This window comes from Gobio gobio (assembly GCF_949357685.1).
Source record: "Gobio gobio genome assembly, chromosome: 19".
In the NCBI taxonomy this organism is placed as follows: domain Eukaryota; kingdom Metazoa; phylum Chordata; class Actinopteri; order Cypriniformes; family Gobionidae; genus Gobio; species Gobio gobio.
This window is the reverse complement of record NC_137112.1, coordinates 5893668-5919070: the sequence shown is the minus strand read 5'-3', so window position 1 is coordinate 5919070 and position 25403 is coordinate 5893668. Positions and strand designations below refer to the sequence as shown.

At 39.9% G+C, this 25403-nt stretch overlaps 3 protein-coding genes across 4 annotated transcripts in view; 1 reads left to right on the top strand and 2 right to left on the bottom strand.

Annotated features, from left to right (window-relative positions):
• Nucleotides 1-19384, top strand: part of arf4a (ADP-ribosylation factor 4a) — a 21953-nt gene extending 2569 nt beyond the window's left edge. Inside the window, exons 3-6 of the mRNA XM_079844567.1 lie at nt 3870-3979; nt 7556-7627; nt 12189-12314; nt 16663-19384. Of these exons, the coding sequence (XP_079700693.1) occupies nt 3870-3979; nt 7556-7627; nt 12189-12314; nt 16663-16749 (395 nt within the window). The 3' untranslated portion in view covers nt 16750-19384. The remainder of the gene's footprint in view (nt 1-3869; nt 3980-7555; nt 7628-12188; nt 12315-16662) is intronic.
• traf3ip2b (TRAF3 interacting protein 2b) overlaps nt 1-25403 on the bottom strand; it is a 1379907-nt gene that overhangs the window by 202392 nt on the left and 1152112 nt on the right. The window lies entirely within an intron of this gene.
• On the bottom strand, nt 1441-25403 carry pde12 (phosphodiesterase 12). 2 transcript variants are annotated; one of them, XR_013818575.1, is made up of 4 exons: nt 23931-25211; nt 22197-22275; nt 21281-22010; nt 1441-1573 (listed from the first exon to the last, which is right to left on the bottom strand). XR_013818575.1 is itself a non-coding variant. In XM_079844561.1 (3 exons), exons 1-3 carry the CDS (start codon nt 25176-25178, stop codon nt 21559-21561), a joined length of 1779 nt encoding a protein of 592 aa, XP_079700687.1. In that variant the 5' UTR covers nt 25179-25403; the 3' UTR covers nt 20814-21558. The 2 variants fall into 2 exon arrangements, 1 of the variants encoding a protein (XP_079700687.1); XM_079844561.1 differs by lacking the exon at nt 1441-1573 and having other exon boundaries at nt 20814-22010; nt 23931-25403.

Below are 25403 nucleotides of genomic sequence, written 5' to 3'. Positions count from 1 at the left end.
CCCCACATAAAATATCCGAATATAGCATTGTTTTTACTCAAGCAAATTTAATTATAAACTCAGTATGTCTCATTTAGTTGGTAACATTTAAATTGGCCACCGTGTAAATGACTCCTTGTCAAATGAACTTGAACAAACAAATGACTAGGCCTATAACATTGTCTCGCGTAATTTTTGGCTACTTTTTACGCTTTTTTGCAGTGCTGAATTGTGCAGTTGCCGACTTAAAATCAAAAGTTCCCAGTGTCTCTCCACAACTTGCAATGCGCATAAGCCGCGTAACCTTGTTCTCCGCAAGGCGATCGCTGCTTCGTCTTGATCCGATTCTGCAGTGAGAACCCCCTCTCTGCAGGAACACTCGAGACAGGGATTACACAGGCTATCTTGGCGAGCTTGGTCCACTCTGGATACATTTCGCTGAAATCACATATGAGGACTTCGCAGGCTGTGGAGAAATGCAATCCTCCATAGCCACGGAGCGCTGTCATGACAGCGAGGGCATCACGTCGCAGGCTTACGGTATCGATAAGAGGAGCGGTGTCCGCAGAAGGCTTGTAAAATGGCAAACAATCCTTCTGATCGCTGGTTCTGCATATTCTTGGAGAGCTATTTGTCAGATTTTAATCTAAAATTTTAATCTGACAATTTGACCGAAAAGATTTAATTTTTTCGGACATTTAATTTTTTTCCCGGCCAATGTCCGGTAATTACCGGACAACGGAAACCCTGGCCTATATTGCAATCATTCGCGAACATGTCACTAGTGTGTACAAACGGAAACTGGAGAACTGAGGAAGAGCCGCTTTCCTGCGCGAGCCTACCTCTCCGCGCCCTGCACAAGTGCAGATAGTGAGCGTTTGTTCAGCTCAGCTTCATCTGCTCACACAACGCGTCTGCTAATGTCCGATTCGCGAAACAATGACTCCTTTGAACCGAATCATTTTAACGACTGGTTAGAACAACTGATCTGTCCAACACTTGAACTAACGAACCAGTTTATTAATACAGTAACAAATGTACTGCTCATGGTTAGTTCATGTTAGTTAATACATTAACTAATGTTAACTAATGACCATTATTCTAAAGTGTTACCTTTTATTTTACCTTAATTACATTGACTTAATTTGATTTAAAAAGCACCTTCTTAGTTTTTTTTCGTTGCACTAAACATTATTTGATTTAACATTTTGGAACAATTATATACTTTGGTTTTATTTAATTTCACTGGTAAAGACTTTTTTTCTGTACACTGAATTTAAAAACAAATGCTGATTTAAGTAACATCTTTGTTTGGATTGCAGAATATGCAGTTGTTGCCTTTAATTTCACCTTTCAGTCTTTTAATTTCCAATTAAATTTCTTGTTAATTTCAAATTGCGGACTTGTTTTCATTAGCCAAAAGCCAATTTAGCCTGTTAAATACCAAATAAACATCTTGTTCATGTATACTTTCATTCTTTTATTGTGTTAAAAAATAAATTAAAAAAATCGGAAATCGGTATCGGAATCGGCCAGTTTTCTTGAAAAAAATCGGTATCGGAATCGGCCATGTAAAATCATGATCGGTGCATCACTAGCAAAAATTGCACTTTTGGTGTTCGGTTGAATAAGTGAAAAGACCGAATACATTTAACCGAACAATGAGCACGTTTACATGCACACCAGTAAGCTGATAACACAAGTAACCCGCGTTTACACGACTTTATTAATAAATCGGATTATTTCCTTGTAGTGACGTCAAAAATAATAATTTCCATATCTGACTCTGAGTATTCCATATGTTATGTCAGATGTGATGTTAAATTAAACTTACAATGTGTCAGCGGGAAACTTGCGGCTCATATACGTTTTGACTGAACCTCTTCTACTTCACGAGAGATGAGAACACATTTTTACTATTTTCTGGGTCTTAAAAGAGTCAGCGTTTGTGATATATTTCCTTCGTTCTATCATGCAAAACGTTCGCTCTGTCTAGATGTGTTTAAATCGGCTCTAAGTATGCGTTTCTGTCCCCCCTCACACATGCGCACTTCAATAAGCCGACAGAAAGCAGGTTAATGCGTTTACATGCGAAGAGGCAAAAAACGACCTGTTCCAACCGGATTATGCCTAAGCCGTTATGACCATACTCCAATAAAAGAAAACGGGTTACCGCTTTTACATGACCATGTTCGTTGTCGGCTTATTAAGCATAATCGGCTTAAGAACAAAGTGTAGACACGAATTGACGCAAGTAAGATATTTATTGTGCATTGTTAGCAGCTTCATTAAACTTTGTACTTTGTGAGATTGCGATGAACTGACAGTGACAGCGTTTAGTAATCGTAAATGGAGCGGTCTTGGCTCGCTTTCCATTCTATATAATCCATTGAATAAAACTATTGTTTTTCATGTTGCAAAAAGGATTAATGCACGCTGCAAAGTTTGGGAAGTGAAATAGCAATGCATTAAAGCTACACTGTGTAACTTTTTTAGTTTATTCTTAGCTTAGTTCTTTCAAAAATATATCTGCTCATTAATGTATATTTACTTCTTTCAAGTAATAAAGTATTCTCGTAAGTTTATAATATGCCATTGAAAATACATACGGGTGAGGGGTTCGAATGCGGGTCGCCATGTTGCCCCGCCATCTTGAAAGTACATCAGCCAAAGAGGGACATACCCGTAAATTCAAGCTTCGCCTTTCGCGTTTTAACACTCGATGGCACCGTGTCGAATGTGGACGAGGTGGAACTGGAAGCCATGTTAATCTTGGACCAAATCGAAAACGAAATCGGAATTGAGTGGAACAGAAACTAATATTCACTGGATGGTCATATACCTTTTCACCACTAGATGGGGGAAAATATCACGCAGTGTAGCTTTAAAGCAATGTAAAGGCCGACTAATAGATTAATAGAAAAATATTTGTTGCAAAATATTTTTGAAATTGTAAATAATCTTAAATGTGTCACTGTACACTCAGTGCTGTGGTGGAGCCGCAGCTTAGCCTACATCTGCACTTAAATAGAGCACCCTCAGTGATTTGATTATGATACCTTTAGGCATAAAAGGCCAAAGATAAGAGAAGATGACCAAATACAAATTTTTTTTTTTTTTTTTTTTTTTTTTTAAGTTATATTGTGCTTTGTTTGTATAATGTCTGCTGGAATGCTAAACAATGTTCAGTGTTAAATAAATGTTTTTAAATTGTAGTTTTGTCTTTTATTTTTCTTTTTAAAAAAAAGCAAGCAAATTTGTACTATTTAATGTATGCAATGGGGGAAAAATCGGAAAACCACATTCGGTGTTTTATTATTATTTGGCTTCGGCCAAGAATTTTCATTTCGGTGCATCCCTATTCAAAACGCTTACGCTACATCCGATGTCACCGTTGCACCACTCACACTTTTTCTGTAAGTTAAATACAGAAGGGGATCTGCCGGAAGTTAGATATTTTACTTTATAACGTGTTAAATATGGATGTTTTTCGTTCACAAACTCCATTGATTCGCTTCAGAAGGCCTTTATTAACCCCGGGAGCCGTGTGGAGCACGTTTATGATGGATGGATGCACTTTTTTGCAATTATAAAGCTTGGAAACATCAGGATATGTGTTAATATAACTCTGATTGTGCAGAAAGATGAATGTCATATACATCTAGGATGACTTGAGGGTCTAATAGCTAATCTATGAGCTAATAGTCATTTTAAAGTGAACTAATCCTTTAAAGTCAAATATTATATTTTGCATAGATGAAGCATTTTTAAAGATTTTTCCATTGTGACATTATTTCAATGACGGGTATCGGGTATGAAACTCTCATCTTGATGCAAACAACTGCAAAGATCTCCATCTCTTGAACGCTAACCTTGTGTGATTCCTCTAGGTTTTAACGTCGAGACGGTCGAGTACAAAAACATTTGCTTCACCGTGTGGGATGTGGGTGGTCAGGATAAGATCAGGCCTCTGTGGAGACACTACTTCCAGAATACCCAGGTAAACAGACGCATAGATAGCCTCGCATCACAGCGGGACGTCCTACACGTTAAGATAGTCGAACCACAATGGCGTCGCAGCATTCCAGCCGATGCATTGCTCATTCTGCCATGGCCAGTCTGATTGAGTTTGACCGTCCAGCCCTGTGAGCTGCTAGAACAACAACTGCGGGTGTGTAGTTATAGTTTGGCTGGATGTCGTTGATGTTCTTTGTATGAGGATGTTGGTGTTACTATTAGGATTACGTTGAACCGGCACGGCCTTCACTAGAGTTTGATTCGGAGAACAGGACAGTTTCTCTTCTGTTCGTGTCATTCTCTTTTTCTTTGCTGCATGTTTGAGATTATTCATATGGATCATCAATTAGCTCATACTGGGATATCGACATGTTTCATGTGTTTACATTAGAACTATCAATGAAAAGTACTTCTAAAGCATTTCTTAATCTTAATTCATTTTAATTTTAGCATTTACTAATACCGCGTCGGCGGCACATTATTTACATTCTAGAATAGAACAGAAGATCTAGAATAATGGCAGCTTCTGCTCCCGGGCATAGTGAAAATGAACCGCGACATTCAAAAGTGTGGGAGTACTTTAAACAGAAGCCGAATAAAACTGTGCTTTGTTCGCTCTGTAACGGCGGTTTCACACTGCGCGCGGTGACAGAGCAGGAGCTGTGCGCGTGGAGAGCGGGAGCTTTCACACTGCAGTCAGTGTTGCCAAGTCCGCGTTTTTTCAGCGGAATTGGGCTACTTCTACACTGTTGCCGCGGGCTGTGTCTCATATCCGCGGGTTGAAGCGATCCCAATTATGTGATATTTATCCCTGGGAATGAGAATTTTAGCAGGCAGCCCTGCAAAAAAACCCACATATTTAACCCCCCGAACGCGATGTTTACCGGAGAAGCTCCCCGAAACGCGATTGGGCTTCTTTTGAGTAACGAATGGGTGGGTTTTGTTGTGAAAACCTGGCAACCCTGCTGCCAGTGTTCGTCTCGCGCAGCTGAACCGTGGCGCGTGTATTGCAACAGACGGTCACATTTTCCGGTGTTCTTCTCCGACCCCAGTACGTCTCGTGCTTTTATATATTATGGGCTGCATATATCTGCTGCAAATGTGACCGCGTTCCCCTCTGTCCCAAACACATATGCATAATAACTTGCTGTATATAGGTAGTTTACATGATTAAAGTAACATTAAAGTTAAGATATGCGTCTAGTTTTAATCATTTAAATGTGTCTTTGAAATTTGGGCAAAAACTTCTGGCAACTTTAGTCGTTGTTTATGCACATGTATATCTTCAAAATAGACGACTAGTTATACAGTAAAACTATGCTGAAAGCTCCTGTATGTGAACCTTTTGCAGATAAATACAAGTGCATTTTCGTTTACTATTGACACAAATCAATAAGTAAATCATACTCAACTATTATAGTAAACAACTTTTCCTAATTAGGCTTACTCTGTATACATTTTATGATGAATAGTATCATTATACATAATATTTAAAACCCTAAACATAATATTCTACCCTTCCTGAAATACAATTAATATTTTCATCATTCATTGATTTCATGTTAAAATAATATACAAATTCACTACCCTCTTTGAAATACAATAATCAGTAAAAAAGAATCATAAAATTAAGCCGGAAAAATAATCGTTAGATTAGTCGACTAATCGAAAAAAAAAACAAAAAAAAAACATTCGTTAGATTAGTCGACAGAAAAAATAATCGTTAGTTGCAGCTCTAATATGTATATTATTTTTTATTTGGTGTTTTGAGATAATTTTATGATTTATAATTAATATTTATGCAATAATTATGACCCATTTTTTCCCATTGAATATAATAAAAAATGTATGTATGTATTTTTATATATATATATAATATATATTATATATATACGCCGCTGCAGCCATGGTACGGCCGCGAAGATCCGCGACTATTACGCAGGAATGAGAAAGTAGTTCCTAGAAAATCACAACTTTTAATTTTCAGTTGGTCTTAGCACACGATGTAACTGTAGAAGAGTCAAGTTTTAAATAGGAAAAATATTGAAAGTGTCTTTGGTCATTTTTTGAACGAGATGCTAATGGACTGATCAGAATCAATGATGTATGCTAAGCTATGCTAAAAGTGCTACCGCCAGATACAAAGATCGGCTGAATGGATTCAAAAACGGTAAAACTCAACTATTTAACTCTAGGGGACTTGTAAAATGAGCCTATTTTCAAAAAAAGTGGAGTGTTCCTTTAAGAGAGACGCTGAACAGATGCAGTCACACAGGTACGAATCTCACTCTCTTTCTCTCTCTCGATAATTAATCCAAATAAATGCTATAATCCATTCATTCAAATAAATGTAATCTTACGCACTATATCTCTGTGTCTGATTCAAAGAAGGCAGAAAGCTAGATCTAACGAGCCATAACTGACGAAAAATAACGGTCAATGTTTCCCTTCCGGTCAAATATTGCGCTGCAAACATCAATAGCAGCTTTAAGTTGTCAATGTTTAGTCAGTTGTCAAGAGGGCTGACCTCTTGTAACCAAGATGCTCCTTTTTAGGTACTAAGTCGTTATCGGAGGCTGACATGCTGCTCGTCGTGTATACTCTGACTGGTGTTGTTGTTGTTGTGCGCGCTAGGGAACGTAAATGCGCCATACGCCATTGCGTCGCTATTAGGGATCGACCGATATGGATTTTTTTGTGCCGATACCAATTTTTTTTCATCAGCCTTAGCCGATGAGCGATACGGGCTGCCGATTTTCTTGAGCCGATACTGCTTTTGCTGCCTCAATTTACATCATAAAAATGACACAATGATCATGATGATAACTATTTAAAATTTAAAAAAGGAACATTTATTGAACTAAAAAAAACAATATTTAACAAATAGTAAAAACAGGTGAGGTAGAACAAGAAAAAAAGAGTTCAGTGGTGAAACTAAATTCTGAAAATAAATATTTAAGCATAAATAAAATAATTTCACTATTGCACACCGTATCAACAAGCAACCATCATAATAAAGTGCACACTGACTGTACTATACTTAAAACTTTTATACTTTTAAAACTATTTACAACCTAGTCATTTAATGCTTAGGTGCACTTAACTTAATCTCTTGAAAAAAATATCGGCGAACGCAGCAGCCTTGTATCGGCCGATACATGTAAAGATCGCAAATATCGGCCCGATATATATCGGTCTAACACTAGTCGCTATATCATTGATATCGCGATATGCACTTTATCATGTAAAAATGTATACCGGTATTATCGTGGACGGTATGATATGGCACACCGCTAGTGTGTAGCACCTACAGCTCTGCAGATCCTTCTGAAGAATCCCAGCATTAGAAAACAGGGACTTGTGTTTGTTTTCAACAAGATCCCTGATCATTTCAGTCTGATCTGAAGAGTTTGGGCCGCACATTTCAGTGCCGACTGGTTCATGAGTCTGTCCCAATGTGATGCAGCGTTGTGTGCATGCAAAGTGTATGATATGAGAACTTGTGCTTTATATTTTCTGACTGAAGTATGTGTTTACACCGAATTTGTTGTTTCTTCAGGGTCTGATCTTTGTTGTGGACAGTAACGATCGTGAGCGAGCACAGGAATCAGCAGAAGAGCTTCAGAAGATGGTGAGGAAACACTTCTGAGATCACAAATTTGTCAGTACAACACATGAGTAACTACTAAAGTGCCTCTTTTATGCTTTTTCAAATATTACCTTTCAAGTAGTGTGCAATATAACAGTTTGTGAATGTAAAAGGTCTGCAATGTCTTCGAGATCAAAGTGCACGATAAATAAAGTTATTGTCTCCTAAAAGAAAGAATCAGTTCTCAACTGCTGAAAGACTCGTCAGCAATTCCAGTCTCTTTTCCTCAGACTGGACCATCTGACCAATCAGAGCAGAGTAGACCAATCACACCAGACTGGGCCATCTGACCAATCAGAGCAGAGTAGACCAATCACACCAGACTGGGCCATCTGACCAATCAGAGCAGAGCAGACCAATCACACCAGACTGGGCCATCTGACCAATCAGAGCAGAGTAGACCAATCACACCAGACTGGGCCATCTGACCAATCAGAGCAGAGTAGACCAATCACACCAGACTGGGCCATCTGACCAATCAGAGCAGAGTAGACCAATCACACCAGACTGGGCCATCTGACCAATCAGAGCAGAGTAGACCAATCACACCAGACTGGGCCATCTGACCAATCAGAGCAGAGCAGACCAATCACACCAGACTGGGCCATCTGACCAATCAGAGCAGAGTAGACCAATCACACCAGACTGGGCCATCTGACCAATCAGAGCAGAGCAGACCAATCACACCAGACTGGGCCATCTGACCAATCAGAGCAGAGCAGACCAATCACACCAGACTGGGCCATCTGACCAATCAGAGCAGAGCAGACCAATCACACCAGACTGGGCCATCTGACCAATCAATGTAGACCAATCACACCAGACTGGGCCATTTGACCAATCAGAGCAGAGTAGACCAATCACACCAGACTGGGCCATCTGACCAATCAGAGCAGAGTAGACCAATCACACCAGACTGGGCCATCTGACCAATCAGAGCAGAGCAGACCAATCACACCAGACTGGGCCATCTGACCAATCAGAGCAGAGTAGACCAATCACACCAGACTGGACCATCTGACCAATCAGAGCAGAGTAGACCAATCACACCAGACTGGGCCATCTGACCAATCAGAGCAGATCAATCACACCAGACTGGGCCATCTGACCAATCAGAGCAGAGTAGACCAATCACACCAGACTGGGCCATCTGACCAATCAGAGCAGAGCAGACCAATCACACCAGACTGGGCCATCTGACCAATCAGAGCAGAGCAGACCAATCACACCAGACTGGGCCATCTGACCAATCAGAGCAGAGTAGACCAATCACACCAGACTGGGCCATCTGACCAATCAATGCAGATCAATCACACCAGACTGGGCCATCTGACCAATCAGAGCAGAGTAGACCAATCACACCAGACTGGGCCATCTGACCAATCAGAGCAGAGCAGACCAATCACACCAGACTGGGCCATCTGACCAATCAGAGCAGAGTAGACCAATCACACCAGACTGGGCCATCTGACCAATCAGAGCAGAGTAGACCAATCACACCAGACTGGGCCATCTGACCAATCAATGCAGATCAATCACACCAGACTGGGCCTTCTGACCAATCAGAGCAGAGTAGACCAATCACACCAGACTGGGCCATCTGACCAATCAGAGCAGAGCAGACCAATCACACCAGACTGGGCCATCTGACCAATCAGAGCAGAGTAGACCAATCACACCAGACTGGGCCATCTGACCAATCAGAGCAGAGTAGACCAATCACACCAGACTGGGCCATCTGACCAATCAGAGCAGAGTAGACCAATCACACCAGACTGGGCCATCTGACCAATCAGAGCAGAGTAGACCAATCACACCAGACTGGGCCATCTGACCAATCAGAGCAGAGTAGACCAATCACACCAGACTGGGCCATCTGACCAATCAGAGCAGAGTAGACCAATCACACCAGACTGGGCCATCTGACCAATCAGAGCAGAGCAGACCAATCACACCAGACTGGGCCATCTGACCAATCAGAGCAGAGTAGACCAATCACACCAGACTGGGCCATCTGACCAATCAGAGCAGAGTAGACCAATCACACCAGACTGGGCCATCTGACCAATCAGAGCAGAGTAGACCAGTCACACCAGACTGGGCCATCTGACCAATCAGAGCAGAGTAGACCAATCACACCAGACTGGGCCATCTGACCAATCAGAGCAGAGTAGACCAATCACACCAGACTGGGCCATCTGACCAATCAGAGCAGAGTAGACCAATCACACCAGACTGGGCCATCTGACCAATCAGAGCAGAGCAGACCAATCACACCAGACTGGGCCATCTGACCAATCAGAGCAGAGTAGACCAATCACACCAGACTGGGCCATCTGACCAATCAGAGCAGAGTAGACCAATCACACCAGACTGGGCCATCTGACCAATCAGAGCAGAGTAGACCAGTCACACCAGACTGGGCCATCTGACCAATCAGAGCAGAGTAGACCAATCACACCAGACTGGGCCATCTGACCAATCAGAGCAGAGTAGACCAGTCACACCAGACTGGGCCATCTGACCAATCAGAGCAGAGTAGACCAATCACACCAGACTGGGCCATCTGACCAATCAGAGCAGAGCAGACCAATCACACCAGACTGGGCCATCTGACCAATCAGAGCAGAGTAGACCAATCACACCAGACTGGGCCATCTGACCAATCAGAGCAGAGTAGACCAATCACACCAGACTGGGCCATCTGACCAATCAGAGCAGAGTAGACCAATCACACCAGACTGGGCCATCTGACCAATCAGAGCAGAGTAGACCAATCACACCAGACTGGGCCATCTGACCAATCAATGCAGATCAATCACACCAGACTGGGCCATCTGACCAATCAGAGCAGAGTAGACCAATCACACCAGACTGGGCCATCTGACCAATCAGAGCAGAGTAGACCAATCACACCAGACTGGGCCATCTGACCAATCAGAGCAGAGTAGACCAATCACACCAGACTGGGCCATCTGACCAATCAGAGCAGAGTAGACCAATCACACCAGACTGGGCCATCTGACCAATCAGAGCAGAGTAGACCAATCACACCAGACTGGGCCATCTGACCAATCAGAGCAGAGCAGACCAATCACACCAGACTGGGCCATCTGACCAATCAGAGCAGAGTAGACCAATCACACCAGACTGGGCCATCTGACCAATCAGAGCAGAGTAGACCAATCACACCAGACTGGGCCATCTGACCAATCAGAGCAGAGTAGACCAATCACACCAGACTGGGCCATCTGACCAATCAATGTAGATCAATCACACCAGACTGGGCCATCTGACCAATCAATGTAGATCAATCACACCAGACTGGGCCATCTGACCAATCAATGTAGATCAATCACACCAGACTGGGCCATCTGACCAATCAATGTAGATCAATCACACCAGACTGGGCCATCTGACCAATCAGAGCAGAGTAGACCAATCACACCAGACTGGGCCATCTGACCAATCAGAGCAGAGTAGACCAATCACACCAGACTGGGCCATCTGACCAATCAGAGCAGAGCAGACCAATCACACCAGACTGGGCCATCTGACCAATCAATGTAGATCAATCACACCAGACTGGGCCATCTGACCAATCAGAGCAGAGCAGACCAATCACACCAGACTGGGCCATCTGACCAATCAGAGCAGAGTAGACCAATCACACCAGACTGGGCCATCTGACCAATCAGAGCAGAGCAGACCAATCACACCAGACTGGGCCATCTGACCAATCAGAGCAGAGTAGACCAATCACACCAGACTGGGCCATCTGACCAATCAGAGCAGAGCAGACCAATCACACCAGACTGGGCCATCTGACCAATCAGAGCAGAGTAGACCAATCACACCAGACTGGGCCATCTGACCAATCAGAGCAGAGCAGACCAATCACACCAGACTGGGCCATCTGACCAATCAGAGCAGAGTAGACCAATCACACCAGACTGGGCCATCTGACCAATCAGAGCAGAGTAGACCAATCACACCAGACTGGGCCATCTGACCAATCAGAGCAGAGCAGACCAATCACACCAGACTGGGCCATCTGACCAATCAGAGCAGAGTAGACCAATCACACCAGACTGGGCCATCTGACCAATCAGAGCAGAGCAGACCAATCACACCAGACTGGGCCATCTGACCAATCAGAGCAGAGCAGACCAATCACACCAGACTGGGCCATCTGACCAATCAGAGCAGAGCAGACCAATCACACCAGACTGGGCCATCTGACCAATCAGAGCAGAGCAGACCAATCACACCAGACTGGCTCTCGGAAAGGCGGGGTTTAGAGAGACTGATTCTTCGAACAAACCATTTTCAGAGTCTTTGAGAGATGAGATGATGTGTATCTTATGAGAATTAAAGTGTTGCTCTTGGATGCATGCAAACCTGTTGTAGGACAGTCCAAAGCAAAATTAATAACCTTTAAAATTGCATTATGGGGCACTTTAACAATGCACATGTAGTTTCAGAAGTAGTTCTGTTTCAAAATGGCGTAATATATATCTGCACAACATTCTGACTTCAACAGCTTCAGGAAGATGAGCTGAGAGAAGCCGTTCTGCTGGTCTTTGCAAATAAACAAGATTTACCAAATGCAATGGCCATCAGTGAGCTGACCGACAAACTGGGACTGCAAGCCCTCAGGAGCAGAACTGTGAGTGGTGCAAGTATAAGCTCTATTAATAATTTTAATATTGGCTATTAAAGTGCAGTTACCTTGTCATATGATGTTTCATCATTTATTAACCCTCTGGTGCTCTGCGGTTGTCTTCCCGGTCATTAGTGACCGGACACCTAAAAATTAAACTTCCTCCACCCCAGTGAAACCAATACAATTTATTTTTCTTCAATAATATTTTTTCTTTTTAATTTTGTATTTTGAGATGATTTGATGGTAGGGCTGGGACGGTATGGATTTTTTCTTACCGCGGTTGAAAAGCAAGAAATTCCCGCGGTTCAGCGGTAAACCGCTTTAAAGGGCTCCCGATCGAGTTTCGCGCACAGCCGCACACACCAGCGCAGGCAATTGAACATAGGCTATAATAAGGAACATGTTTATTTTACATTTATTTTTTTCACGTTTAGAACCGGTATAATTAGAACAGAAATGGAATGATATCTGAAAAAAAAGTGCTGGCAAAACGAAATCTATATGGTTTACATCCCAGCCTTCATATTTTTTGCTGAGAGAGCAGATCAGATCCCGACTGAGAGATCTGAAGATGGAACAGCATAAACAAAGACAAACAAACACATTTTTATTTGTTGATCAGTAATATATATTTATTTGTTCATGTTTATTTATTTCCCATATTTTTACTTTCAGATCACAGTCGCCGTCATCAAACAATCACTTAAACTATAACGACTTTCGCGCACACCCGCCCATATAATATAATATATTATTTATATAGTATTTATATTTTTAAATTACATATTTTTACAAATTCAGGCTATTAATTTACATTTACAATTTACATCTCGTGTGCGCTTTTGTCTCAGTGGTTAATGAAGAATAACGAAGGCTCAAGGCTATTTAATTTAACAGTCACTCGCTGCTCACACTACCGTGATTGTATATTATGCTACGTTTATTATTTATATTTATTTTTTATATTTTATAACATTTACATATTTATATTATTTTACATATCTCGTGTGGTGTGCGCTTTTGTCTCAGTGGTTCAAGGCTATTTAACGAATACTTTTTAATTTAACAAGGCTATTTAGGCTAATGATTGTATATATTATATTGTTTATGTTATTTATATTACATAAATAATTTTTACATACTATATTATTATATTATATTAGACCTATTTTTACATATTTATAGGCTATATGCCTATCTCGTGTGCGCTTTTGTCTCAGTGGTGCTATTTAACGAAGGCTATTTAATTTCACAAAGTGTCCCTGCTCACACCGTGATTGGATATTACTTATTATTTATATTTATATTACATATTTTTACATATTCATATTAATTTATATATCTCGTGTGCGCTTTTGTCTCAGTGGTTCAAATATTTAAGGAAGGCTATTTAATTTAACCAAGTGTCGCACACTGTGATTGTAAGCCTGCCAGACGGATATCTTTTTCGATAGCCTTTTAATGAAATTGGAATTTCAGAATCACATAGCCTACTTATATTTACTTGCCTACGATAGATTATTTATTGATTATATTGAATGAAATTTCGCAGGCCCAGCTTATTTGTAGTCAATCTTTCCCAAACAGAGTTGGAAGAGAGTTAAAACTTACCAGTACTAAGGAGGGCTGAGGCAGGTCCAGCTCAGTTTGTTCTTTCTGAAGCCGTTTTTTTTTTTCACAAACCCATGGCCCGGGCGGTGCGTTCTTTTTCTGCTTTCATGACTTCTATCTCCCTATTGTCGGCTGCGCAACCATGTGAGAGAAGTGTTAAGCACGTGCAATTAAAAACCTGCTTATGCGCCTGTATTTTATGCTTTAGTAAAATTTAATTCAAATTATAGGCTACAAGACATTACACGGATACAAATGGAATGTTATAATGGAACATTGCGCTCCCAACTCGCAAAAGGTCGGATTTTCTCCATCTTTTGATTCAGTTTTGTTTAGAAAACCTTCAATCCATATAAGACACGCATGTCATTAAACACAATCCATGTCATTAGAATCAATGAATCCATGGAATTAGACACAACGTGCACACGTGCAGGCCAATGTTTTTTTTTTTTTGCGGTGATGCCGGTGACGATCTCAGACCCGCGGTAGGCGTCACGTGACCGCGGTATTGCGGTAATGCGGTAACCGTCCCAGCCCTATTTGATGGTGTGTTTTTTTTTTCATATTTATGCAATAATTATGGTCTATTTTTGCCATTGAAAATTATTTTAATAAATTGTAAAAAATAAATAAAAAATATTGCAGTATTTCAGGTTAAAATAGAGACTAGGCCTTCAAAATATATTATTTTGAAGGCAGATTAGCGGCCTCTTTTGGAATTATTTAAGAAATCATACAACCATGGTTGTAATCAAGAGTTCTCTATGGAGAGGCGTGAGAATTTTTTGAACACATTTCATGTTTTTTTTTCTTTCTTTTTTTTTGATGGATTTGAATATATATTTAAAAAATCTCAAAGACTGTTTATTATAAAGTTTTAGATTTTTTTGTTGTTGTTAGAAATATTGATTTTTTTTCTGTGAATGTGTTTTTTCAGATTTCCCATTCATTTCTTATGGTGTAATTTTTGAGCGTAGAGCACAAGTGGGAGTATTTTTTTTACGACCCCTTAGCATGCTCGAATCATACCCACAATATTTTTGTGTGTGTTTACAAACCTAATGCTAGAAAAGTCACCAAGTTTCATATATTTCTGATGAAGCTGTGATTTTTAAAAAAAATTCCAAATGTGGTTCGTAGGCTTAGTTTTGCATGTGTGTGTGAGTGGATGTGTCAATATTACACTCCTGATGTTTTAGAGTGTCACCCCTTTACTGCTGTGTACTTTTTTCAGGATCGTGGCCGATTTGTAGATTGTAAACACAAATATTCAGAGAATTTGTGTTTTTGCCGATTTCCTATGGTCCTATTAGACAATGAACGCTACTTTTTTTTTAACGACCAATTAGCATGCTCGAATCATGACCCAATTTTTTTGTGTGTTTACATACCTAATGCTAGAAAAGTCACCAAGTTTCATATCTTTCTGATGAAGCTCTGATTTTTAAAAATTCCAAATGTGGTTCATAGGCTTAGTTTTTCATAGGTGTGTGTGTGTGTGTGTGTGAGTGGATGTGTCAATTTCACACTCTTGATGTTTTAGAGCAGGGGTATTCAAATCTTGCCCTGGAGGGCCAATGCGCTGCAGAGTTTAGCTCCAACCCTAATCAAACACACCTGAACATGCTAATCAATGTCTCCAGGTTCATTAGAAAATCACAGGTAGGTGTGTTTGATCAGGGTTGGAGCTAAACTCTGCAGCGCATTGGCCCTCCTGGGCAAGATTTGACTAACCCTGTTTTAAGGCCTGTACACACTGGGACGAATATCGCGCGCGCTTATCGCCAGCGTTTTTCGTGCCGTTTTTCGGCGCGTCTTGAGTGTTCACACCCAAGCGATTTTCACTGGCGCTGCGCCGAGTGAACGTGCACATTCAGTAGATGCGCTCCCGGTACACAAGATGGTGCTTACGCTTCTGACACTCGCTTGTCACACAGAAGGAGAAGAGAGACAGTATTTACATGCTTGCCAAAACCATAGACATATTATGTATATGGACAAAAACATTCACACACTTTTTGCTAACTGGCAAGCAGCATTAGCAGTTCATCTTCTTCTTTGTCTACTTACTACTTCTTCGTCATATCAATGTGTGCTCGGCCAGACCGTTTTGTGCTTGAGCGCCACCAAGTCGTGTTTTTCTGTCACTTCAGCAGCTCCAGGCATGTGAACAAAAGCGCTGATCTCATTGGTCGGCCAGTTTTTAACGCGCCGCGTCAAAATAAAAAAACGAACCCGAGGCGTTTTTTTTAAAAAGACGCTTTTACGCCTGGCGTTTTACGCGTCGGTGTGAACACTCACATTGGCGCCCATTGTTTAGTCCCGAGGCGTTAAACGTCGGCGATAAACGTGTGCGAAAATCGTCCCGGTGTGAACAGGCCTTAAGTGTCACCCCTTTACTGCTGTGTACTTTTTTCCAGCATCGTGGCCGATTTGTAGATTGTACACACATATATTTGGAGAATTTGTGTTTTTGCCGATTTCCTATGGTCCTATTAGACAATGAACGCTATTTGTTTTTTTACGACCAATTAGCATGCTTTTTTGCAAATTTTTTTTGTGTGTTTACATACCTAATGCTAGAAAGGTCACCAAGTTTCATATCTTTCTGATGAAGCTGTGATTTTTAACATTTCAAAACAGAATATTTTCCGCTCAGAAATGACCGAAGAGCACCAGAGGGTTAAACTGCCTGATGTGTCATTTTTATTGGTAATATTGTTCTTTTTTTCCTCAGTGGTATGTCCAGGCGACCTGTGCGACTCAAGGGACTGGTTTATACGAGGGACTAGACTGGCTTTCCGAGCAGCTCTCCAAACGCTAAACTGCACTTCCTGCTCAAACAGGATGTGCGCCGCTCCAAAGGACATGATTAGTGGATTGATCTGTCACAGTAGCTGTTCATGTTCCATTTTCAATGGATTGTTACCAAAAATTCACCTGCTGATGTCAGTCTTTGGCAGTGCATTTTAACACATCGTTTGATTCGTTGCACCTTTGACCCCGACTGACCTTTCTCTGATTCATTCCTCTTGATGTATGTGGCCATATAACCTATAGTATGAGAACTACTGGAGCTCTTGCAGAAGCCCTGTTAAGACGTAAGAGCTGTGCTTATACATCAAGCATTGTTAAAGCTAACTCGTATTTTCGCTCCCTCGACTTGATACATTTTTTTCCCTCATTCCCAAGCGTTTGCATGCCACACATCCAGGGAAATATTCTCAGAGAAGCATGCAAGAGATTGTTCTTATAATAGCACTCTTAGAGATTGGCAATGCATTAGTTTTAACGCTTCTAACATGCATAAGATTATATTAGGATCTAGTCTGATGTTGTAAATAAGCAGCCTTTTTATGATGATGTATGTAATCACAATGGCCTTAAACGCGCTGAGCTTTACTGCGTGAACGCACTTGACGATCTGCTTTTGATTTACCGTTTAAATTGAGAACCAGCCAAAATGTTTCACTATTTTTATTCCCAGCTTTTGAAGATATTCAAATGGATCAATGCTAGGAATCATCCAGCTGTTCCCCTTTTTAAAATGCACAAAAACATTATGAATAAAAGTGTGATATAAAAGCATCACTGTATGGCTTGTCGTTGTTTAAAAAACCCATTAACTGTCAGCGGGACACCCGGCGCTCTTTTTTTGATCGCCTTTTTTCTGTATCATATATTTTAGTAATTATCATAAATTGGGTATCATTTGAAAGCTTACGAACTCAAAATTCATCCTGTGTAATCCGTTTTGAAATTGGACGTTGCATTACCATGGAAACTGTACTTTAAATTCTTCTAGCGGGCTCCTCCCCTAGTGGGCGGCGTCATGTTTCATATTACAACATTTATAATCAAAATCTTTTCTAATCTTGACTACGCATATCGTCAGAAAGGTCTGAGTCTCAAGGTTCTGTATTTGGTGACTGTTTTGTGATGGAAGTGATATTTGGACAGAAATATACAGGAAAATGCATTAAAAAAAACAATCAATGTAATGTGGATGACACCCGGTGGCTATTTTTGGTACAGCGCCTAAGCGAAATCTCATGGGGACTTCAATTTTTGTGATATCAACTTCAAATTTGGAACACAACTTGGTTACACAAATGGCGTTGATTTTGTTGTAATTTTAGATTAAAACATTTTTGTAAAATATATATTTGATATAAATTATAAAAAATGTCATACAGTATTTATTTACAGTAAATGTAAACTTCCATAACTTTTTTTACACTTTTAATATTTTGAATTGCTTCAGAAATAATCTGCCAGGTGTCTTCTTTAAAACAAGACCAAACTTAGGTCTATATTCCAAAGCAGTCTTGAATTACAGCTTTTTAAGTTTGGATAGTGCATTTTCATGTGTTTTCTCAAAAAGGGGGGTCACAGTTTCTCTTGAAGCCGATACGGAAGTGACTTAAACTGCAGTTCATGGACTGGCCACTAGAGACAGACTCCAGAAGGAGCAGAATCTCATTGAGCTCATGTTAAAATGCCCAACTTTACAGCAGAACAACACATGTTTACAGTCTGGGACAAATTGTGGTTTTGGTCTTTACGGTTAATTTTGCCCTTCATGACGACTGTGAGGGGGGTGAATTATTTTATAACTCATTCGTTTACATTATATAAAGCCTTAAAGTTCTGCATAATTAAGGGCGTGGCCACTTTGATTGACAGGTGGACTGTCGTTTGTCTGCTGTCTGTTAGTCATCGCATCACCTCAGCTCCGCCCACGTCCCGCCTCTTTGCCCATTTTCAGTTATCCGGGAGTGACGCGCTGACTAGATGGCAACGGCAAGCTCGATCCGACTTTACGCTTCAAAACTGCTCGACATCCGATGGCCAAGTAGCATGTCCGTTCTGCGTCTGCGTAAGAGGAAATAGCTTTCCGTACCAGCTGGTGGCAGTCGTCTGTTTTCGTTATTCAAAGCGGGAAACCGGAAGAGCTATCCTGTATACCCTATATAAACAAAGCACCTCATAATCTCCATAGATATCCATAATAAAGGCTAGATGCCTCGTCCGCCCTGCTGGCCAATGGAGGTCGACGTCCGCACCTGGCGGCCATCTTGTCACAGGCAGCTCGCTCACTCGTAACATTGTTTTCATGGTGCTTGCACTTTTTAATTAACCATAATTTGCTCAATTTTTTACCGATTTTCAAACTGTTTGGTTTGTTATAAATGTCAGAGATGTAGTTATGACCAGGTTTGGGGAAAGTTACTTTGAAAAGTAATGCATTACAATATTGCGTTACTCCCTTAAAAAGTAACTTATTGGGTTACTTAGTTACTTTTTAAGAAAAGTAATGCGTTACGTCTTCATAACAAAATTGAAATAATAAGCCTCAGGCTGAGGTAAAACTGCTAATTCACGCATGTACGGTAGAGGGCGCAGCTCAAACAAACCTTTCAGCTGTGCTGCCATTCTGGAAAATAGAAGAATATGACAAGAAAAAAAAAGCTTTACCAATAAAACTAAAAATCTAGGAATTTTTCTCATGGTTTAACTGAATCATTGAAGGTCAGCAGCACGACATTGGTCATTAAAGGTAGATTAAATGCATACAAGTATTTGTTTTATTTAACATTTAATTATTGAACATTTGTATTCAGATTTTGCATTTGACTGATTTTATTCATTTTGAGGAGTACAGAATCTTTATTGTACAAGTGAGATGAATAAATGCTCACATTTGGTCTAGAACTACAATAACATGATCACACACACGCCTCTGCACTTACTCAATTTTTGAGACAGGAGAGCTGTCAGTCAAATAAATGTGAAAAAGTAACTTAGATATTTTGTTGTACATTTTAAAAGTAATGCGTTACTTTACTAGTTACTTGAAAAAGTAATCTGATTACGTAACTCAAGTTACTTGTAATGCGTTACCCCCAACACTGGTTATGACACTGCATACTTATGAATTATTCATAATTTGTTCAAGCATCCATAATTATAGCCACGTTAATAACATTTGTAAGAAATCAACATTTGTAAATCCGTCAAGATTTCAGCGAGATAAGAGTGTTTGTGTGCAGATCACTCACCTTTACATCAGGAACCACAGAGCCCACCAGAAAGCTGGCCTGTGACAAAATGGCCGCCGGTGATGATGTTAGAGACTCCGCCGTAAGACATCTATAGACTTTATTATGGTTATCTATGATAATCTCGCTCACCACAGATGGTCACTTCGAGTTTTTTTTTCTCGTGCACTGGTTCGCTAGCAGAACAGCCAATCAGAATGACCGACAAGCACCGATTCAACTTGTCGAATCGGCTGAAAAATAGCCGATGAGGACCAACGAGAAAACTTAGTTAGCCGACGCCTCAAAACTGCCCAACGACCGACGGTCGGCTTGTTGTGTTCCAGACTTACGGGTGACATCACGGACGCTACGTCCATATTTTTTTACAGTCTATGCTTTAAACACATTGTATGAAATGTTAGTTTACAGAAAACAACAATAGTACTCACTAGGGATGCACCGGTTGACCGGCCAAACATTTTTGTTTTTTTGTATTTTTCTGCCGATTTTTCCGGAAGTGCGCCCATATTGCGCCCATACATGCGCCTATATTGCAATCATTCGCGAACATGTCACTGTTACAAACGGAAACTGGAGAACTGAGAGAAGAGACGGAATACGCTGAAGGGAATGAAGAGCCGCTTTCCTGCGCGAGCTGAAGTTGCGCGAGCTTACCTCACCGCGCTGCACAAGCGCAGAGAGTGAGCGTTTGTTCAGCTCAGCTTCTCACGTGTTGGATCGGATGAGAACGAAACAGACTAACTTGTGACAAAGCCGAAATACTTATTTTTGTAGCCTAAAGAAGAACATGCATGCACTTTAGAAATGAAATACTATCAGTTCTGTAGCCTATAGGATGATCATTTTTATTTTACCTTAAAATTACATTGACTTAATTTGATTTAAAAAGCACCTGCTGTAGCATCTTAGTTTTTTTCGTTGCACTAAACATTATTTGATTTAACATTTTGGAACAATTATATAGGCCTTCTTTGATTTTATTTAATTTAACTGTTAAAGACTTTTTTTCTTTACACTGAATTTAAAAACAAATGCTGATTTAAGTAACATCTTTGTTTGTATTGCAGAATATGCAGTTGTTGCCTTTAATTTCACCTTTCAGCCTTTTAATTTCCAATTCAATTTCCCGTTAATTTCAGATTGCGGACTTGTTTTCATTAGCCAAAAGCCAATTTAGCCTGTTAAATACCAAATAAACATATTGTTCATGTATACTTTCATTCTTTTATTGTGTAAAAAAAAAAATCCAGTATCGGAATCGGCCATGTAAAATCATGATCGGTGCATCACTAGTACTCAGTGTGTCTGTTAAAGGGAATGTGCTTATTTCCATTCGTCTTCAACTCAGCAAAGAATTTAATCATATTTTAAATACAGCTTTTAATACTTCCAAGTAGGAGTCAATAGTCATTTGATCAATGTCACAATAATTCATCCTCATCATAAATATTAAATTGTACAAATGAGAATGAACCCATATGATAAATACAAATAGCTAAAATTGTTTAGTTATAATATGATCCAAGTAAAGCGACGCATCTGATGCCATGCATGGACACATTTGATGGTCAGTCCCTTGTTCTCCACTTGAGGTCACACACCAGTGCGATGTGATCAGACGGGTGTGAGACGCTCGGCAGGGCCACATGTGTGGTGACCTCCTCATGGCTGGGCGGAGGAATGACCTGCTCCACCTCCATCACATCCGGCTCCACAAAAATATAGTCCAGGCACCCCTGGAAGCCTCCGACGTAGTTGGTGTAGGCCGGGACGCCACAAGCGCTGGCCAGCTGGAAGGGGTTATTGAGTCCGGCCTGGATCTGCTCTTCTGGACCATTGGAGGCCCAGTCGTCATGGTCCTCCGAGACGGATCCCTGGGAGACGAGCTGGAAGAGGCCGGAGGAGGGCGTGCTGTTGAAATCACCCGCGAATATAAGACTGGCTCCGGGATGCTTGTCCATCACCACCTGCTTCATGTGTTTCAGAGCCACTGCCATCTGGACCAGGCGAATGTTTCCTCCTGAAAACACCATAGAATGACATTTTATTCGCATTGATGCTCACGTTTAATATAATCAACAGCATGTACTGTATATTCAACATAGCAGAGGGCCTAAAACAGACCCTTGCTGCACTCCATCATTTACTGACCCTGTTTAAATAAACTATACGGTTGAATTAAAACCAAAGTCACACTGATGCTCACCTTTAGGGTGCCAGTACAGGTGTGTGTTTCCGACACAGAATATCCTTGACGGGTCACGTAACGACTGCAAAATGCTCACCTGGAGAATTAGGCAAGAGATGCAGTTTTTGTTGTTTGAGCGCGGATAAAATTTAAAGCAAGACTAAAACAAGCATTAAAATAAGCCAAAAACAACTAAAAATCAACATATTTCCTCATTTAATCTGGGAAAATTAAAACAGAAAGAAATATATAAAATAATGAAATTAACATTAAAATAAATAAAACTAAGAAAAATCTATTACAATAGAAAAATTAAAATACATTTTATTAATATTTCACAAATTTTTTGACTTTCAAAAACATGAAAAATCAATGATTCCAAATTTATTGATTCTGGTAGTGCATATAATTGTATTTTTTTACATTTAAAATGAAATATATATAAATAAAAATATTTTATTCATATTTTCACAAATCTTTTGACTTTCAAAAACATTCAAATTCAAATGTATTGATTCCGGTAGTGTATATGATTTATTTATTTATTTTTTACATTTAAAATGAAATGTATATAAATAAAAATATTTTATTAATATTTTCACAAATCTTTTGACTTTCAAAAACATTAAAAATCTAAATGATTCCAAATTTATTGATTCTGGTAGTGCATATAATTTTATTTTTTTATTTTTTTTTACATTTAAAATGAAATATATATAAATAAAAATATTTTATTCATATTTTCACAAATCTTTTGACTTTCAAAAACATTCAAATTCAAATGTATTGATTCCGGTAGTGTATATTATTTATTTATTTATTTTTTACATTTAAAATGAAATGTATATTAATAAAAATATTTTATTAATATTTTCACAAATCTTTTGACTTTCAAAAACATTAAAAATCTAAATGATTCCAAATGTATTGATTCTGGTAGTGTATATATATATTTTTTTTAAGTTTAAAATGAAATATAAATAAATACAAATATTAATATTTCACAAATCTTTTGACTTTCAAAAACATTCAAATTCAAATGTATTGATTCCGGTAGTGTATATGATTTATTTATTTTTTTTTTTACATTTAAAATGAAATATATATATAAATAAAAATATTTTATTAATATTTTCACAAATCTTTTGACTTTCAAAAACATTAAAAATCTAAATGATTCCAAATGTATTGATTCTGGTAGTGTATATATATTTTTTTAAGTTTAAAATGAAATATAAATAAATACAAATATTAATATTTCACAAATCTTTTGACTTTCAAAAACATTCAAATTCAAATGTATTGATTCCGGTAGTGTATATGATTTATTTATTTATTTTTTACATTTAAAATGAAATGTATATAAATAAAAATATTTTATTAATATTTTCACAAATCTTTTGACTTTCAAAAACATTAAAAATCTAAATGATTCCAAATGTATTGATTCTGGTAGTGTATATATATATTTTTAAGTTTAAAATGAAATATAAATAAATACAAATATTAATATTTCACAAATCTTTTGAATTTCAAAAACATAAAATTAATAATTTCCAAATTGTAGGATTCTGGTAGTGTATACGATTTTTTTTTTTTTTTTTTTTTTTACATTTTATATATATATTAATTTACTTTTTTTTTTGTTATACCAAGCTCAAGCTGGATTTTAAAAAACCCTTATCCAGCGCATCACAAACAACTGGAGAAGTGCTGGAGCTCTTCTGGACCATCATGAGACGTGTGAAATACCTGCAGCGTCGTCGACCGGCTCACGACCTTCTCCTTCAGGCCGGGACTGGAGGACACTTTCTCCAGCAGTTCCCGGTGAAGAGGATCCGCCGTCAGGGCGTCTCTCAGCACAACATCCCACTGCTCCAGCAACTTCAGCTTAGACCTCCTGAAATACGTCGCCAGACCTTCATACTGGCCTTCCTTGATTCTGAAGACCCCCTCCAACCCAAAAGCGTCCAACGCAGGAGATAAACTATCTAAAAAAGCCCCTTTATCCACCTCCTGGAGGCAGATGATGTCCGCGTTGTACCCGGTCAGCTCCTTCTTGATCAGGTTCTGCCGGTAGTCCAGCTCTAGGGCGTACGGTGCGCAGTAAGGGTACAATACCGTTTTGGAAAGATCGGTTTGGGCGTAGATGTCAGCGAGGATGTTGTAAGACACAACCCTCAGAGAAGACTCGTCGGTGATCTTCTGGGTGAACAAGTGCCGGGTATCAAAGGTGCACGTCCCCGGACCGGCTTCCACCGCACCTGAGGACATCAGTTCCTTGGGTTCGCCGAATTTGGATCCATCCCCTGGGGTGCATTTCAACATCACCCGCAAGCCAATGTCCAGATTGGACGGCGTGAACACACGGTCAAGTCCTGCCTCCGTCCAGCACTCCGGATCTCCGCTCATACCGGCATTCGGTGAGCTTTCCTTGAGCCAGGTGAACTTACAGTCCTCGAGATGTCCAAACTCGATCTCCACCTTGGGACAAACCGGGAACCCAGACATTAGAGACGATGGCAGCTCGGATACAGTGAACGTTGGAGGATTTCGCTCCACTTTGTACTTCAAATCCCCCACATGAAGCACAGCTCCGTCCTGCCAAGCGTCCGAGTTCACCGTCTCCGCGGTCACGGGATCTCCGTTTATACACAAACTGATCTCTGGTTTAACGTTATCCGCTTCAGGCGAGGTCTCGCCTTTCCCTTTGCTTTGTTTGGATCTTTTCGCTTTGCTCTGCGTCTTGACGAGGCCGTTGGCTATCCGAGACAGAACTTTCCCCAACGGTTCTGTCTTCTCGCGCAGCATCTGTTTATTACTGCCCTCGAGACTGAACGAGATGGTCAGTTTGGACTCACACGGCACACATCTCACGACACATCTCTGCATATTCATGTCAAACCGGGCGGTGAACAGATGTCTATGGGTTAGAATTGAAACGGTGGGAATATAACGGAAAAATAACGATTTACTTGAAAATGGCACGCGAGTCAACATGAGGAACGGGCGAGAAACTACCGTTGGCTTCCGTGATTCGAAAAAAACGTCCCGTATTATTCAGAACACTAGATTCGACATGCTTGAGGTGAATTGTGGCATAAAATTAAACGTTCTCTTTAATTCTCCACCTTAATTAAATCCTTTATTATATTAGTAAAATATTAACGTGCGGTGTTGTCCTCGAAAACGATTTGTAACGAAAACCCTAGCACTATCCTTATT

What these genes read in the sequence shown, in the direction of transcription:
- pde12 (XM_079844561.1), bottom strand. Translation starts at nt 25,178, where the DNA reads ATGTTGACTCGCGTGCCATTTTCAAGTAAATCGTTATTTTTCCGTTAT. An exon ending in GCCGGTCGACGACGCTGCAG is followed by an intron (nt 22,276 to 23,930) that starts GTATTTCACACG and finishes CTAATTCTCCAG; the next exon opens with GTGAGCATTTTGCAGTCGTT. An exon ending in CCTGTACTGGCACCCTAAAG is followed by an intron (nt 22,011 to 22,196) that starts GTGAGCATCAGT and finishes TGGTGTTTTCAG; the next exon opens with GAGGAAACATTCGCCTGGTC.